This window comes from Salvelinus alpinus, chromosome 1 (genome assembly GCF_045679555.1).
Source record: "Salvelinus alpinus chromosome 1, SLU_Salpinus.1, whole genome shotgun sequence".
NCBI lineage: Eukaryota > Metazoa > Chordata > Actinopteri > Salmoniformes > Salmonidae > Salvelinus > Salvelinus alpinus.
Window position 1 is genome coordinate 74,190,746 of NC_092086.1, and position 13,392 is coordinate 74,204,137.

The 13,392-nt window shown below is 42.1% G+C and overlaps 1 protein-coding gene across 1 annotated transcript in view; it reads left to right on the forward strand.

Moving 5' to 3' along the window:
• Positions 1 to 5,946: 5,946 nt before the first annotated feature.
• Positions 5,947 to 13,392, forward strand: part of LOC139530296 (ceramide synthase-like) — a 41,908-nt gene continuing 34,462 nt past the window's right edge. The window contains exon 1 of the mRNA XM_071326563.1: positions 5,947 to 6,533. Coding sequence (XP_071182664.1) covers positions 6,412 to 6,533 — 122 coding nt within the window. The 5' untranslated portion in view covers positions 5,947 to 6,411. The remainder of the gene's footprint in view (positions 6,534 to 13,392) is intronic.

Consider the following 13,392-nt stretch of genomic DNA (forward strand, 5'->3'; position numbering starts at 1 on the left):
TTTTAGTTGTCACATGCGCCGAATACAACAGCTGTAGACCTTACCGTGAAATTCTTACTTACAAACCCTTAACCAACAATGCAGTTCAGGAAATAGAGTTCAGAAAATATTTAGTAAATAAACTAAAGTAAAAAATAAAATAAAAAGTAACACAAAATAACAATAACGAGGCTATAGACAGGGGGTACCGGTACCGAGTCAATGTGTGGGGGTAGAGGTTAGTCGAGGTAGTTGGACATGTAGGTAGGGATAAAGTGACTATGCATAGAAACTAAACAGCGAGTAGCAGCAGTGTAAAAACAAAGGGGGGTCGAAGTAAATAGTCTGGGTGGCCATTTGATTCATTGTTCAGCAGTCTTCTGGCTTGGGAGGAGAAGTAGTTTAAGGAGCCTTTTGGACCTAGACTTGGTGCTCCGGCACCACTTGCCATGCGGTAGCATAGAGCACAGTCTATACCTTGGGTGACTGAAGTCTTTGACAATTTTTTGGGCCTTCCACTGACACCGCCTAGTATATACAGTTGAAATCGGAAGTTTACATACACTTAGCTTGGAATCACTAAAACTCATTTTTCAACCACTCCACAAATTTCTTGTTAACAAACTATAGTTTTGGCAAGTCGGTTAGGACATCTACTTTGTGCATGACACAAGTAATTTTTCCAACAATTGTTTACAGACAGATTATTTCACTTAGAATTCACTGTATCACAATTCAAATGGGTCAGAAGTTTACATACACTAAGTTGACAGTGCCTTTACACAGCTTGGAAAATTCCATGGCTTTAGAAGATTCTGATAGGCTAATTGACATCATTTGAGTCAATTGGAGGTGTACCTGTGGATGTATTTCAAGGCCTACCTTCAAACTCAGTGCCTCTTTGCTTGACATCATGGGAAAATCAAAATAAATCAGCCAAGACCTCAGAAAACAATTGTAGACCTCCACAAGTCTGGTTCATCCTTGGGAGCAAATTCTAAATGCCTGATGGTACCACATTCAACTGTACAAACAATAGTACGCAAGTATAAACACAGTGGGACCATGCAACCGTCATACTGCTCAGGAAGGAGCCGCGTTCTGTCTCCTAGAGATGAACGTACTTTGGTGCGAAAAAGTGCATATTTATCCCAGAACAACAGCAAAGGACCTTGTGAAGATGCTGGAGGAAACAGGTACAAAAGTATCTATATCCACAGTAAAACGAGTCCTATATCGACATAACCTGAAAGGCCGCTCAGCAAGGAAGAAGCCACTGCTCCAAAACCGCCGTAAAAAAGCCACACTACAGTTTGCAACTGCACATGGGGACAAAGATCGTACTTTTTGGAGAAATGTCCTCTGGTCTGATGAAACAAAAATAGAACTGTTTGGCCATAATGACCATCGTGCTTTTGTTACTTCTAGGTTAGACTACTGCAATGCTCTACTTTCCGGCTACCCGGATAAAGCACTAAATAAACTTCAGATAGTGCTAAATACGGTTGCTATAATCCTGACTAGAACCAAAAAATTTGGTCATATTACTTCAGTACTAGCCTCCCTACACTAGCTTCCTGTTAAGGCAAGGGCTGATTTCAAGGTTTTACTGCTAACCTACAAAGCATTACATGGGCTTGCTCCTACCTATCTTTCCAATTTGGTCCTGCCATACATACCTACACGTACGCTACGGTCACAAGACGCAGGCCTCCTAATTGTCCCTAGAATTTCTAAGCAAACAGCTGGAGGCAGGGCTTTCTCCTATAGAGCTCCATTTTTATGGAATGGTCTGCCTACCCATGTGAGAGACACGGACTCGGTCTCAACTTTTAAGTCTTTACTGAAGACTCATCTCTTCAGTGGGCCATATGATTGAGTGTAGTCTGGCCCAGGAGTGTGAAGGTGAACGGAAAGGCTGTGGAGCAACGAACCACCCTTGCTGTCTCTGCCTGGTCGGTTCCCCTCTCTCCACTGGTATTCTCTGCCTCTAACCCTATTACAGGGGCTGAGTCACTGGCTTACTGGTGCTCTTTCATGCCGTCCCTAGGAGGGGTGCGTCACTTGAGTGGGTTGAGTCACTGATGTGATCTTCCTGTCTGGGTTGGCGCCCCCCCTTGGGTTGTGCCGTGGCGGAGATCTTGGTGGGCTATACTCGGCCTTGTCTCAGGATGGTAAATTGGTGGTTGAAGATATCCCTCTAGTGGTGTGGTTTGGCAAAGTGGGTGGGGTTATATCCTTCCTGTTTGGCCCTGTCCGGGGGTATCATCGGATGGGGCCACAGTGTCTCCTGACCCCTCCTGTCTCAGCCTCCAGTATTTATGCTGCAGTAGTTTATGTGTCGGGGGGCTAGGGTCAGTTTGTTATATCTGGAGTACTTCTCCTGTCTTATCCGGTGTCCTGTGTGAATTTAAGTATGCTCTCTCTAATTCTCTCTTTCTCTCTTTCTTTCTCTCTCTCGGAGGACCTGAGCCCTAGGACCATGCCTCAGGACTACCTGGCATGATGACTCCTTGCTGTCCCCAGTCCACCTGGCCGTGCTGCTGCTCCAGTTTCAACTGTTCTGCCTGCGCCTATGGAACCCTGACCTGTTCACCGGACGTGCTACCTGTCCCAGACCTGCTGTTTTCAAGTCTCTAGAGACAGCAGGAGCGGTAGAGATACTCTTAATGATCGGCTATGAAAAGCCAACTGACATTTACTCCTGAGCTGCTGACTTTGCTGCACCCTCGACAACTACTGTGATTATTATTATTTGACCATGCTGGTCATTTATGAACATTTGAACATCTTGGCCAAGTTCTGTTATAATCTCCACCCGGCACAGCCAGAAGAGGACTGGCCACCCCTCATAGCCTGGTTCCTCTCTAGGTTTCTTCCTAGGTTTTTGCCTTTCTAGGGAGTTTTTCCTAGCCACCGTGCTTCTACACCTGCATTGCTTGCTGTTTCGGGGTTTAGGCTGGGTTTCTGTACAGCACTTTGAGATATCAGCTGATGTAAGAAGGGCTATATAAATACATTTGATTTGATATGTTTGGAGGAAAAAGGGGGAGGCTTGCAAGAAAGAAGAACACCATCCCAACCATGAAGCACAAGGGTGGCAGCATCATGTTGTGTTGGTGCTTTGCTGCAGGAGGGACTGGTGCACTTCACAAAATAGATGGCATCATGAGGCATTATGATGTGGATATATTGAAGCAACATCTCAAGACATCAGTCAGGATGTTAAAGCTTGGTCGCAAATGGGTCTTCCAAATGGACAATAACCCCAAGCATACTTCCAAAGTTGTGGCAAAATGGCTTAAGGACAACAAAGTCGAGGTATTGGAGTGGCCATCACAAAGCCCTAACCTCAATCCTATAGAAAGGGCAGAACTGAAAAAGCATGTGCGAGCAAAGAGGCCTACAAACCTGACTCAGTTACACCATCTCTGTCAGGAGGAATGGACTAAAATTCACCTAACTTATTGTGAGAAGGTTGTGGAAGGCTACTTGTAACGTTTGACCCAAGTTAAACAATTTAAAGGCAATGCTACCAAATACTAATTGAGTGTATGTAAACTTTTGACCCACTGGGAATGTGATGAAAGAAATAAAAGCTGAAGTAAATCATTCTCTCTACTATTATTCTGATATTTCACATTCTTGAAATAAGGTGGTGATCCTAACTGACCTAAGACAGGGAATTTCTACTAGGATTAAATGTCAGGAATGGTTATGGTTAATGGTTAAAACTGAGTTTAAACGTTAATTGGCTAAGGTGTATGTAAACTTCCGACTTCAACTGTATGTAAACATTATCATAGTGACATTTATTACATCCAATGTTTAATTATTAAAGTGGCTTGATTATCTTTTTGGCTTTCCTGTGACATCGGGTGCTGTAAGTGTCATTGAGGGCAGGTAGATTGCCCCCGGTGATGCGTTGTGCAGACCGCACCACCCTCTGGAGAGCCTTGCGGTTGAGGGCGGTGCATTTGCCATACCAGGCTGTGATACAGCCCAACAGGATGCTCTCGATTGTGCATCTGTAAAAGTTTGTCAGGGTTTTGGGTGACAAGACAAATTTCTTCAGCCTCGTGAGGCTGCTATACATAGGAATTGGAGCAAATAATAATATTGACAAAGCTCTTCTGATACATATATCATGTTTTGTACAGTCTCAAATGTGATTAGAAATATTGTGCACATTACATCAATAAATATTCTGAAAAGATATAAAAAGAAAAAAGCATGTGAATATTTGTATTTTCTAATTCCCTTTTGTGATATATACACTACCATTGAAAAGTTTGAGGTCACTTGTTTTTGAAAGAAAAACACATTTTTTTGTCCATTAAAAGAACATCAAATTGATCAGAAATACAGTGTAGACATTGTTAATGTTGTAAATGACTATTGTAGCTGGAAACGGCTAGTTTTTTATGGACTATCTACATATGCGTACAGAGGCCCATTATCAGCAACTATGTTGGAACTATGTTCCAATGGTACGTTTTGTTAGCTAATCCAAGTTTATCATTTTAAAAGGCTAGTTGATCATTAGAAAACTATTTTGCAATTATGCTAACACAGCTGAAAACTGTTGTTCTGATTAAAGAAGCAATAAAACTGGCCTTCTTTAGACTAGTTGAGTATATGGAGCATCAGCATTTGTGGGCTCGATTACAGGCTCAAAATGGCCAGAAACAAAGTTCTTTCTTCTGAAACTCGTCAGTCTATTATTGTTCTGAGAAATGAAGGCTATTCCATGCGAGAAATTGCCAAGAAACTGAAGATATCGTACAACACTGTGTACTACTCCCTTCACAGAACAGCGCAAACTGGCTCTAACCAGAATAGAAAGAGGAGTGGGAGGCCCCGGTGCACAACTGAGCAAGAGGACAAGTACATTAGAGTGCCTAGTTTGAGAAACAGACGCCTCACAAGTCCTCAACTGGCAGCTTCATTAAATAGTACCCGCAAAACACCAGTCTCAACATCAACGGTGAAGAGGCGACTCCGGGATGCTGGATTTCTAGGCAGAGTTGCAAAGAAAAAGCCATATCTCAGACTGGCCTATAAAAATAAAAGATTAAGATGGGCCAAAGGCCAGCATCCCGGAGTCTCCTCTTCACTGTTGACGTTGAGGCTGGTGTTTTGCGGGTACTATTTAATGAAGCTGCCAGTTGAGGACTTGTGAGGCATCTGTTTCTCAAACTAGACACTCTAACGTACTTGTCCTTTTGTACTTGTCCTCTATAAATAGTGTGTTTTTTCAAAAATGAATAATTTTGCAACAATGCATAGCCTAATTATGTGTACAGTAAGAGTAGGCTTCTAAAACAGAAATTACAGTAAATTAAAAATGATCAGGGTGAACTATGCCTGTATGGGCAGCACAGTTCCGCTACTGCCTAGATGGCGCTGTCTTGCGGAATGCTTCTTGTCCACATTGTTTGTAGGGTCTCTGCACCGTCATGAATAAGAGCACAGATGGAACAATGAGACAGATATTTCACCGGATGTGTAAATGTGAAGCATCCGCATGGCGTTTCCACACACTACCAAAAATGTTAGTAAGAGGAAGTCCAGTGGCCAGCAGTGGGAGAAGATGTAACAAGACGGATTTTGGCTGACATAGCACATTTTGTCATTGATGAAACCTTTGCTCTCAATACAGTTTTCTGATCCCAAAACTATCATTTGTTACAAACAGAGTGGACTAAGTTTTCTAGACTTTACCCATTGCTAAAGTTTTTGAAAATTGCGTTGTTTAGATGTGCAAAAGGAATTTAGTTATTGTACACGCGCATATAGAAGGCGTTTCCTATCGGAAATATGCAAATACAGCTAAAACGCGCCAATAGGATCTTGCTAGCTCGTGCTTGACTCTGCCCACCTCCTTGCTTGTTCTGCCCACTATGACTCATTTGAAACGACAGGCTGTGGTCTATCTTGGTTAAGTTATAGTTATCTTTGATAAGAGAGCGCTTGTCGAGTCGTAGGTGGTTCGCATAGCAAGGTACTCCAACTCGGAGAAACCGACGCGTAGGTCGAACCTTGCCTCGGTTTAATTCACATATGTATTATTTTTTCCCCAATTTTTTTTTCTGGTAGAATATTCTCAAACCTCGATATTAAATTGTATTCCGCGGCATGTAGTTAGCGTGCTGTCTAACGTTACCGGCTTTGCGCCAGGAGTGAAGACCAATCAATCAACGGGTACCTTCGCTAGCTAGGTTGTGTGTACAGTGTGGTGTTGCTGAGGCAAGGGAAAAAACGCAGCGGTCACCGGTGACTGGATATTGTGGCGTGAGCACTAATGCTGTCTAGCAAACACGGCGAATCCCAGTCGCCGGTGTAAAACGCGGTGTGTAAAATACATCTTGCAGCCCTCGACCCATATTATAAAAATAGATAGGTCGATAGCGGGAGAAGCGAAACGCAAGGATGTTGCAAGTGCTGGCTTGCGGCGTCGTAGTTTTTCCCGGACTCTTCTTCGTCTTTCGGAGGGTACTCCCGTCCATTTTCAAACAGTGGACCGATGCAGACGTTGTACTGGTCAGCGAGAGGTAATTATTATATATATTTTTCAGATGGTAAACATTTAATCCTGGACATAGCTGGTCAAGCAGTAGCTGTCCCTAGGAGGCTATGCTAGCTATTACGGCCATGTAAGCTGATACAACAAATTGCTGAGTCTCGAGCTTGGCATGGGTTTTAACCGAATTAGCCACAGTTGCTATTTCAAACAGTGCTGGAAGATATTAGATTAGAAATTATGCTTTTATACATTTCATATGTCGTCATGGCCATTATGTCGTACCCGATAATGTTATTGTAGGCTGCGTTATCACAACGGTGGTGGCTAGCCCTGTGAATTACAACATAGTAATACCATGGGAATATTGCTGCGTCTTGGTCAAAATTACACAATCACATGCGCAGGGGTGAGTTCGATGCTCATTTGTACTCTGTCACTCTCTAGCTAGTTGATAATTCCCCATCAAACTCGATCGCTGTGGTGGCTACTGAGTTATGCAATGTAAAGTGCTGAACTACAGTATACTGAGCCGATCGCTTGGCCTTAATCACGCTCCTATTAATTCGCTAATGCTCATCAAACGGAAAATGCATTTCTTAGACGCATGTGTTGATGCCTCGGGGGATACATAGCTAAATAGCTAGCTCAGTAACCCTGTCAAGTCAGCCTTGAATGCCTCACCAGTTTGATTATGTCACATATCCCGATATATAGCGGGAGAAGCTATCGGGCATTATCTGGCTGCAATAACGTAGGCTAGGTTACAAAAAAAGACAACTAATGTTATCATGTTGAATGCCCATCAGCAACGTAATTAATAGTTAATTCATATACGTTTGTTTTACGATCTCTTGGCCTGCTACTGTAGGTGTTGCATTTGTTTTACCTGCCTGTTAAAGTGCCAGTGAGCATCTGGATAAGCTGCAGTGTGCTGCCCGAGCTTTTCTCGCTCTGGCGGTATTTTAGGCAGTGACATTTTTTTAAACAGATTCTATAACAAGATTAGACCAGACCATTTCGCGTGCCACATACACTATATATATATGAAAGTATGTGGACACCCCTTCAAATGATTGGATTTGTCTATTTCAGCCACACCTGTTGCTGACAGGTGTATAAAATTGAGCACACAGCCATGCAATCATTGTCAATATGATGGCCTTACTGAAGAGCCTAGTGACTTTCAACGTGGCACGGTCATAGGATGCCACCTTTCCAACAAGTCAGTTCGTCAAATTTCTGCCCTGCTAGAGCTGCCCCGGTCAGCTGTGCGTGCTGTTATTGTGAAGTGGAAACGTCTAGGAGGAACAACGGCTCAGCTGTGAAGGGGTAGGCTACACAAGCTCACAGATTGGGAGTGCTGAAGCACGTAGCGAGTTAAAATCATCTGTCCTCGGTTGCAACACTCACTACTGTATTCCAAACTGCCTCTGGAAACAACGTTGGCACAATAACTGTTCGTCAGGAGCTTCACAAAATGGGTTTTCATGGCCGAGCAGCCGTCGGCTGGAGGGGTGTAAAGCTCGACGCCATTGGACTCGAGCATGCTTCACCATCTGGCAGTCCGACGGACTAATCTGGGTTTGGCAGATGCCAGGAGAACGCTACTTGCCCCAATGCATGATGCCAACTGTCAAGTTTGGTGGAGGAGGAATAATGGTCTTGGGCTGTTTTTCATGGTTCGGGCTAGGCCCCTTAGTTCCAGTGAAGGGAAATCTTAAGCTACAACATACAATGACATTCTAGATGATTCTCTGCTTCCAACTTTGTGGCAAAAGTTTGGGGAAAGGCCTTTCTTGTTTCGGCATGACAATGCCCCCGTGCACAAAGCAAGGTCCATACAGAAATGGTTTGTCAAGATCGGTGTGGAAGAACTTGACTGGCCTGCACAGAACCCTGACCTCAACCCCATCGAACACCTTTGCAATGAATTGGAATGCCGACTGCGAGCAAGGTCTAATCGCCCAACATCAGTGCCCGACCTCACTAATGCTCGTGGCTGAATGGAAGCAAGTCCCCGCAGCAATGTTCCATCATCCAGTGGAAAGCCTTCCCAGAAGAGTGGAGGCTGTTATAGCAGAAAAGGGGGGGACCAACTCCATATTAATGCCAATGATTTTGGAATGAGATGTTCGACGAGCAGGTGTCCACATGCTTTTGATCATGTAGTATATATATCCCCTCTATATTGTTAAAATAGAAGAAAGGTATTGACATTTGTAATGAACAATAAACACTTTTCTTCTCAATTTTCCCAACTCCCCTCGAGACGGTTGTGAACAGCATTCGTCGGGGGTTTTGTGACATGTGGGTAAAGTGGTGTCTTATGGACAATTCCATTGTGGTGAGAATGATTTTTCACTTAAAATGTATGCCAAAAAAAACAACATTTACAATGTTGTTGATCCGTCCTCCGCTTTCTCACATCACAGCCATTGAACTCTAGACATTTTTATATCACCAATGACCTCATGGTGACATCCATAAGCAGTTTCGTTCCTGTCCTGTAGCTCAGTTCAGAAGAACGACAGCATCTTGGATGTGTCTGGGTGACTTAATACATAATCCACAATGTAATTATTAACTTGACCATGCTTAAATATATAGTCAGTGTCTGATTTGTTATTGTTACCCATCTACCCATCACTGCCCTTCTTCGAGGCTTTCGAAAAGCTCCCTGGTCTTTTGTAGTTGAATATGTGCTTTAAATTCAGTACTTGACTGGGGGACCTTACAGTTGTATGTATGGGGGACATAAAAAAATAATGTCCTATTATTTCACACAGTGAGTCCCTATAACTTATGTGATTTGTTATGACAAAGTTTATTTCAGAACTAATTTAGCTTTACCTAAGCAAAATGGGTGAATACTTATGCAACTACTATTTTAGTTATTAAATTAGTATTAATTTGTAAAAAGTTATAGATTATGTACATTATGGAGTATTTTGTGTAGATCGATGACAAACAATACAATTAAATCGTTCAATCCCACTTTGTAATGCAACGAAATGTTTAAAAAAAATAAGTTAAAGGAGATGTAGACTTTCTATATAGCTTTCATTTGAAACCCAATTTCACATGTTGGTGCTCATGGGTCCCTTTACATGGAAAGGACCTTATCTCCACCTGCAGTGCACCATGTGTATGGGACTGATGTGAAGGCCTCCTCCTATTGATGGGTTCAGGCAGGATAAGCCCAGGTCTTTCCATCATGGAAGAACATAAGATCACCCATGTAGCCACACTGTTCGTAGCCATGCCTAACATAATAATATAGGCCTCATATGAATTATAATATGGTCATTTTGTCAACATGCTTATCCAATGAAACATACAGTTAAAGATAGATCCATACTGACCAAAAGTATGTGGACACCTGCTCGTCGAACATCTCATTCCAAAATTATGGGCGTTATGCTGACGTTGCTTCCAGAGGCCATTTGGAACTTGTTAGCTAGTGTTGTAACCGAGGACAGTTGATTTTTACACGCTTCAGCACTCGTTGGTCCCGTTTCTGTGAGCTTGTGTGGCCTACCACTTCGCGGCTGAGCCGTTTTTGCTCCTAGTCATTTCCACTTCACAATGACAGCACTTACAGTTGACCGGGCAGCTCGAGCAGGGCAGAAATTTGACGAACGGACTTGTTGGAAAGATGGCATCCTGTGACGGTGCCATGTTGAAAGTCACTGGGCTCAGTAACGCCATTCTACTACCAATGTTTGTCTATGGAAATTGCAGGGCTGTGTGCAAGATTTTTATACACCTGTCAGCAACGGTGTAGGGGTGTCCACATACATTTGGTCGTGTGAGTGTGTTCAGTAAAGTAAAACAAATGTACGCTCATAGCAGTCAATACAAACTGAAATCATTGCGCATACAAAATATGTATGATTTAAGAGGTTGCCAAAATACAAAAATGTATAGAAATTATACAATTATGAATTAAGAGGTCCAGCGATCTTAGTGACTAATTAATGAACAGGTATGGGATTGGTGACCTTCTGTATTGTTGACTTTGGGGTTGTCAGTTGATTTTGGCTGCGGGTGTTCCTACCTGTTGCTGTGTTTCGGTCAGGGGGTAGATGGTCTCTGAATGGAGAGTTGAGGAGGCTGACAGCGAAGTCTACAGAGCTGTGTCCTCCTTTTCAAGAAGCCTGGGTAGGGACAGGGTCAGTAGTGCCTCAGTTTAACTGGAGTATCCTCCTAGGATGATGCGGCATGCATGCTCTCTTCTGAATACGCTCCGGGTCATCAGACTAGGCCTGGGTCCATGAGCTGCGGCATATTCCAGGGTGGGGCATATGTAGCCGGTGTTAATGTTCATCAGGTCTTGTGGCGCATTGAATCTTTTAAGGTAGAGGAGGGGAAAAAAGTGTTTTGCTGCACTTAGTTACCATAGATGCAACCTGCTCGCTCCATTATAGGTCCTTTTGTACAACTATCTATAAAATCTAAACATTATCACACACTTGGAGCTCCTGCCCCGCAATATGTGGCTATTGGCCAATGCAGGAATAATATAGGCCTAATAACATGGTCCTTTTGTGAACACTTGTATCCAATGAAACATAGTTAAGACGTATTCAGTAGGCTATATGTGGTAGTGATGGGGGAAGAAATCGATAGTTGCATATCACACTATTATTTTAGATGATATTATATTGATACCATATTGATATTTTCATAATCTAGCTGGTTCTCCAGCTTCCTTTTTTAAATAGTGAGCATGTTTTCAGCGCTTTTATTTCCATGACTGATCAAAACTCATTTTCTTATGCTCTTGTAACAGATGTGATCGTACTTCTTAACTCCCTTGCATTGTTTTTTAAAAGAAAGGAATGCTCAGCCAGCAGTCCCAGTTGATTGGAGTTTATTCGCTTGTATTGAATAATCAGACTGAGCTTTTGTAATCAAAGACAACAATTACAAAAATAGTATAATATACAATAGGTGTAAATACCTGAAAGTAGACAAGAACATTTAGCTGTGGAGGACAACTGTATTACCCTCCTGTCTGTAGCAAGACCAATGGCATAACACCTTATTGATATGTAATCTCAATTAACCAATATAAATACATAAATGTTGAAATAGATTTATGTAGTGGCAAGTAGAAACAACCAACCTTGTTAGACAAGAGTGTATCTCCAGCAGACACATACTGAACAAAAATTAAACGCAACATGCACCAAAAGATTTTACTGAGTTACAGCACCCCCCCATCAAGACGATCCCACAGGTGAAGTAGCTTGATGTGGAGGTCCTCGGCTGGCGTGGAAACACGTGGTCTGCGGTTGTGAGGCCGGTTGGACATTCTGCCAAATTATTAAAAACAACGTTGGAGGCAGCTTATGATAGAGAAATTAACATTAAATTATCTGGCAACAGCTCTGGTAGACATTCCTGCAGTCAGCATGCCAATTGCATGCTTCCTCAACACTTGAGACATCTGTGTCATTGTGTTGTGTGACAAAACGGTGTATTTAAAGTGGACTTTTATTGTCCCCAGCACAAGATGCACCTGTGTAATGGTCATACTGTTTAATTAGCTTCTTGATATGCCACACCTGTCAGGTGGATGGATTATCTTGGAAAAGGAGAAATGCTCACCAATATGGATGTAAACAAATTTGTGAAAAAATAGAGATAAGCTTTTTGTATGGAAAATTTCAGGGATTTTTTTTATTTCAGCTCATGAAACATGTGAACAACACTTTACATGTTGCGCTTTATATATTTTTTCAGCGTAGTAAGCAATATGTTTGGAACATCAAATCGCAGTATCGAATAGAGGTCGACCGATTAATCGGAATGGCCGATTTAATTAGGGCCGATTTCAAGTTTTCATAACAATCGGAAATCGTTATATATATATATTTTTTACACCTTTATTTAACTAGGCAAGTCAGTTAAGAACACATTCTTATTTTCAATGACGGCCTAGGAACGGTGGGTTAACTGCCTTGTTCAGGGGCAGAACGACATATTTTTACCTTGTCAGCTCGGGGATTCAATCTTGCAACCTTACGGTTAACTAGTCCAACGCTCTAACCACCTGCCTCTCATTGCACTCCACGAGGAACCTGCCTGTTACGCGAATGCAGTAAGAAGCCAAGGTAATTTGCTAGCTAGTGTTAAACTTATCTTATAAAAAACAATCAATCAATCATAATCACTAGTTAACTACACATGGTTGATGATATTACTAGTTTATCTAGCGTGTCCTGCGTTGCATATAATCGATGCGGTGCGCATACGCGAAAAAGGTACCTAACCATAAACATCAATGCCTTTCTTAAAATCAATACACAAGTATATATTTTTAAACCTGCATATTTAGTTAATATTGCCTGCTAACATGAATTTCTTTGTCACTTCTCATGCAACAGAGTCAGGGTATATGCAGCAGTTTTGGCCGCCTGGCTCGTTGCGAACTGTGTGAAGACTATTTCTTCCTAACAAAGACAGCCAACTTCGCCAAACGGGATGATTTAACAAAAGCGCATTTACGAAAAAAGCACAATAGTTGCACGACTGTACCTAACCATTAACATCAATGCCTTTCTTAAAATCAATACACAGAAATATATATTTTTAAACCTGCATATTTAGCTAAAACAAATCCAGGTTAGCAGGAAATATTAACCAGGTGAAATTGTGTCACTTCTCTTGCGTTCATTGCACGCAGAGTCAGGGTATTTGCAACAGTTTGGGCCACCTGGCTCGTTGCGAACTAATTTGCCAGAATTTTATGTAATTATGACATAACATTGAAGGTTGTGCAATGTAACAGGAATATTTAGACTTATGGATGCCACCCGTTAGATAAAATACGGAACGGTTCCGTATTTCACTGAAAGAATAAACGTTTTGTTTTCGAGATG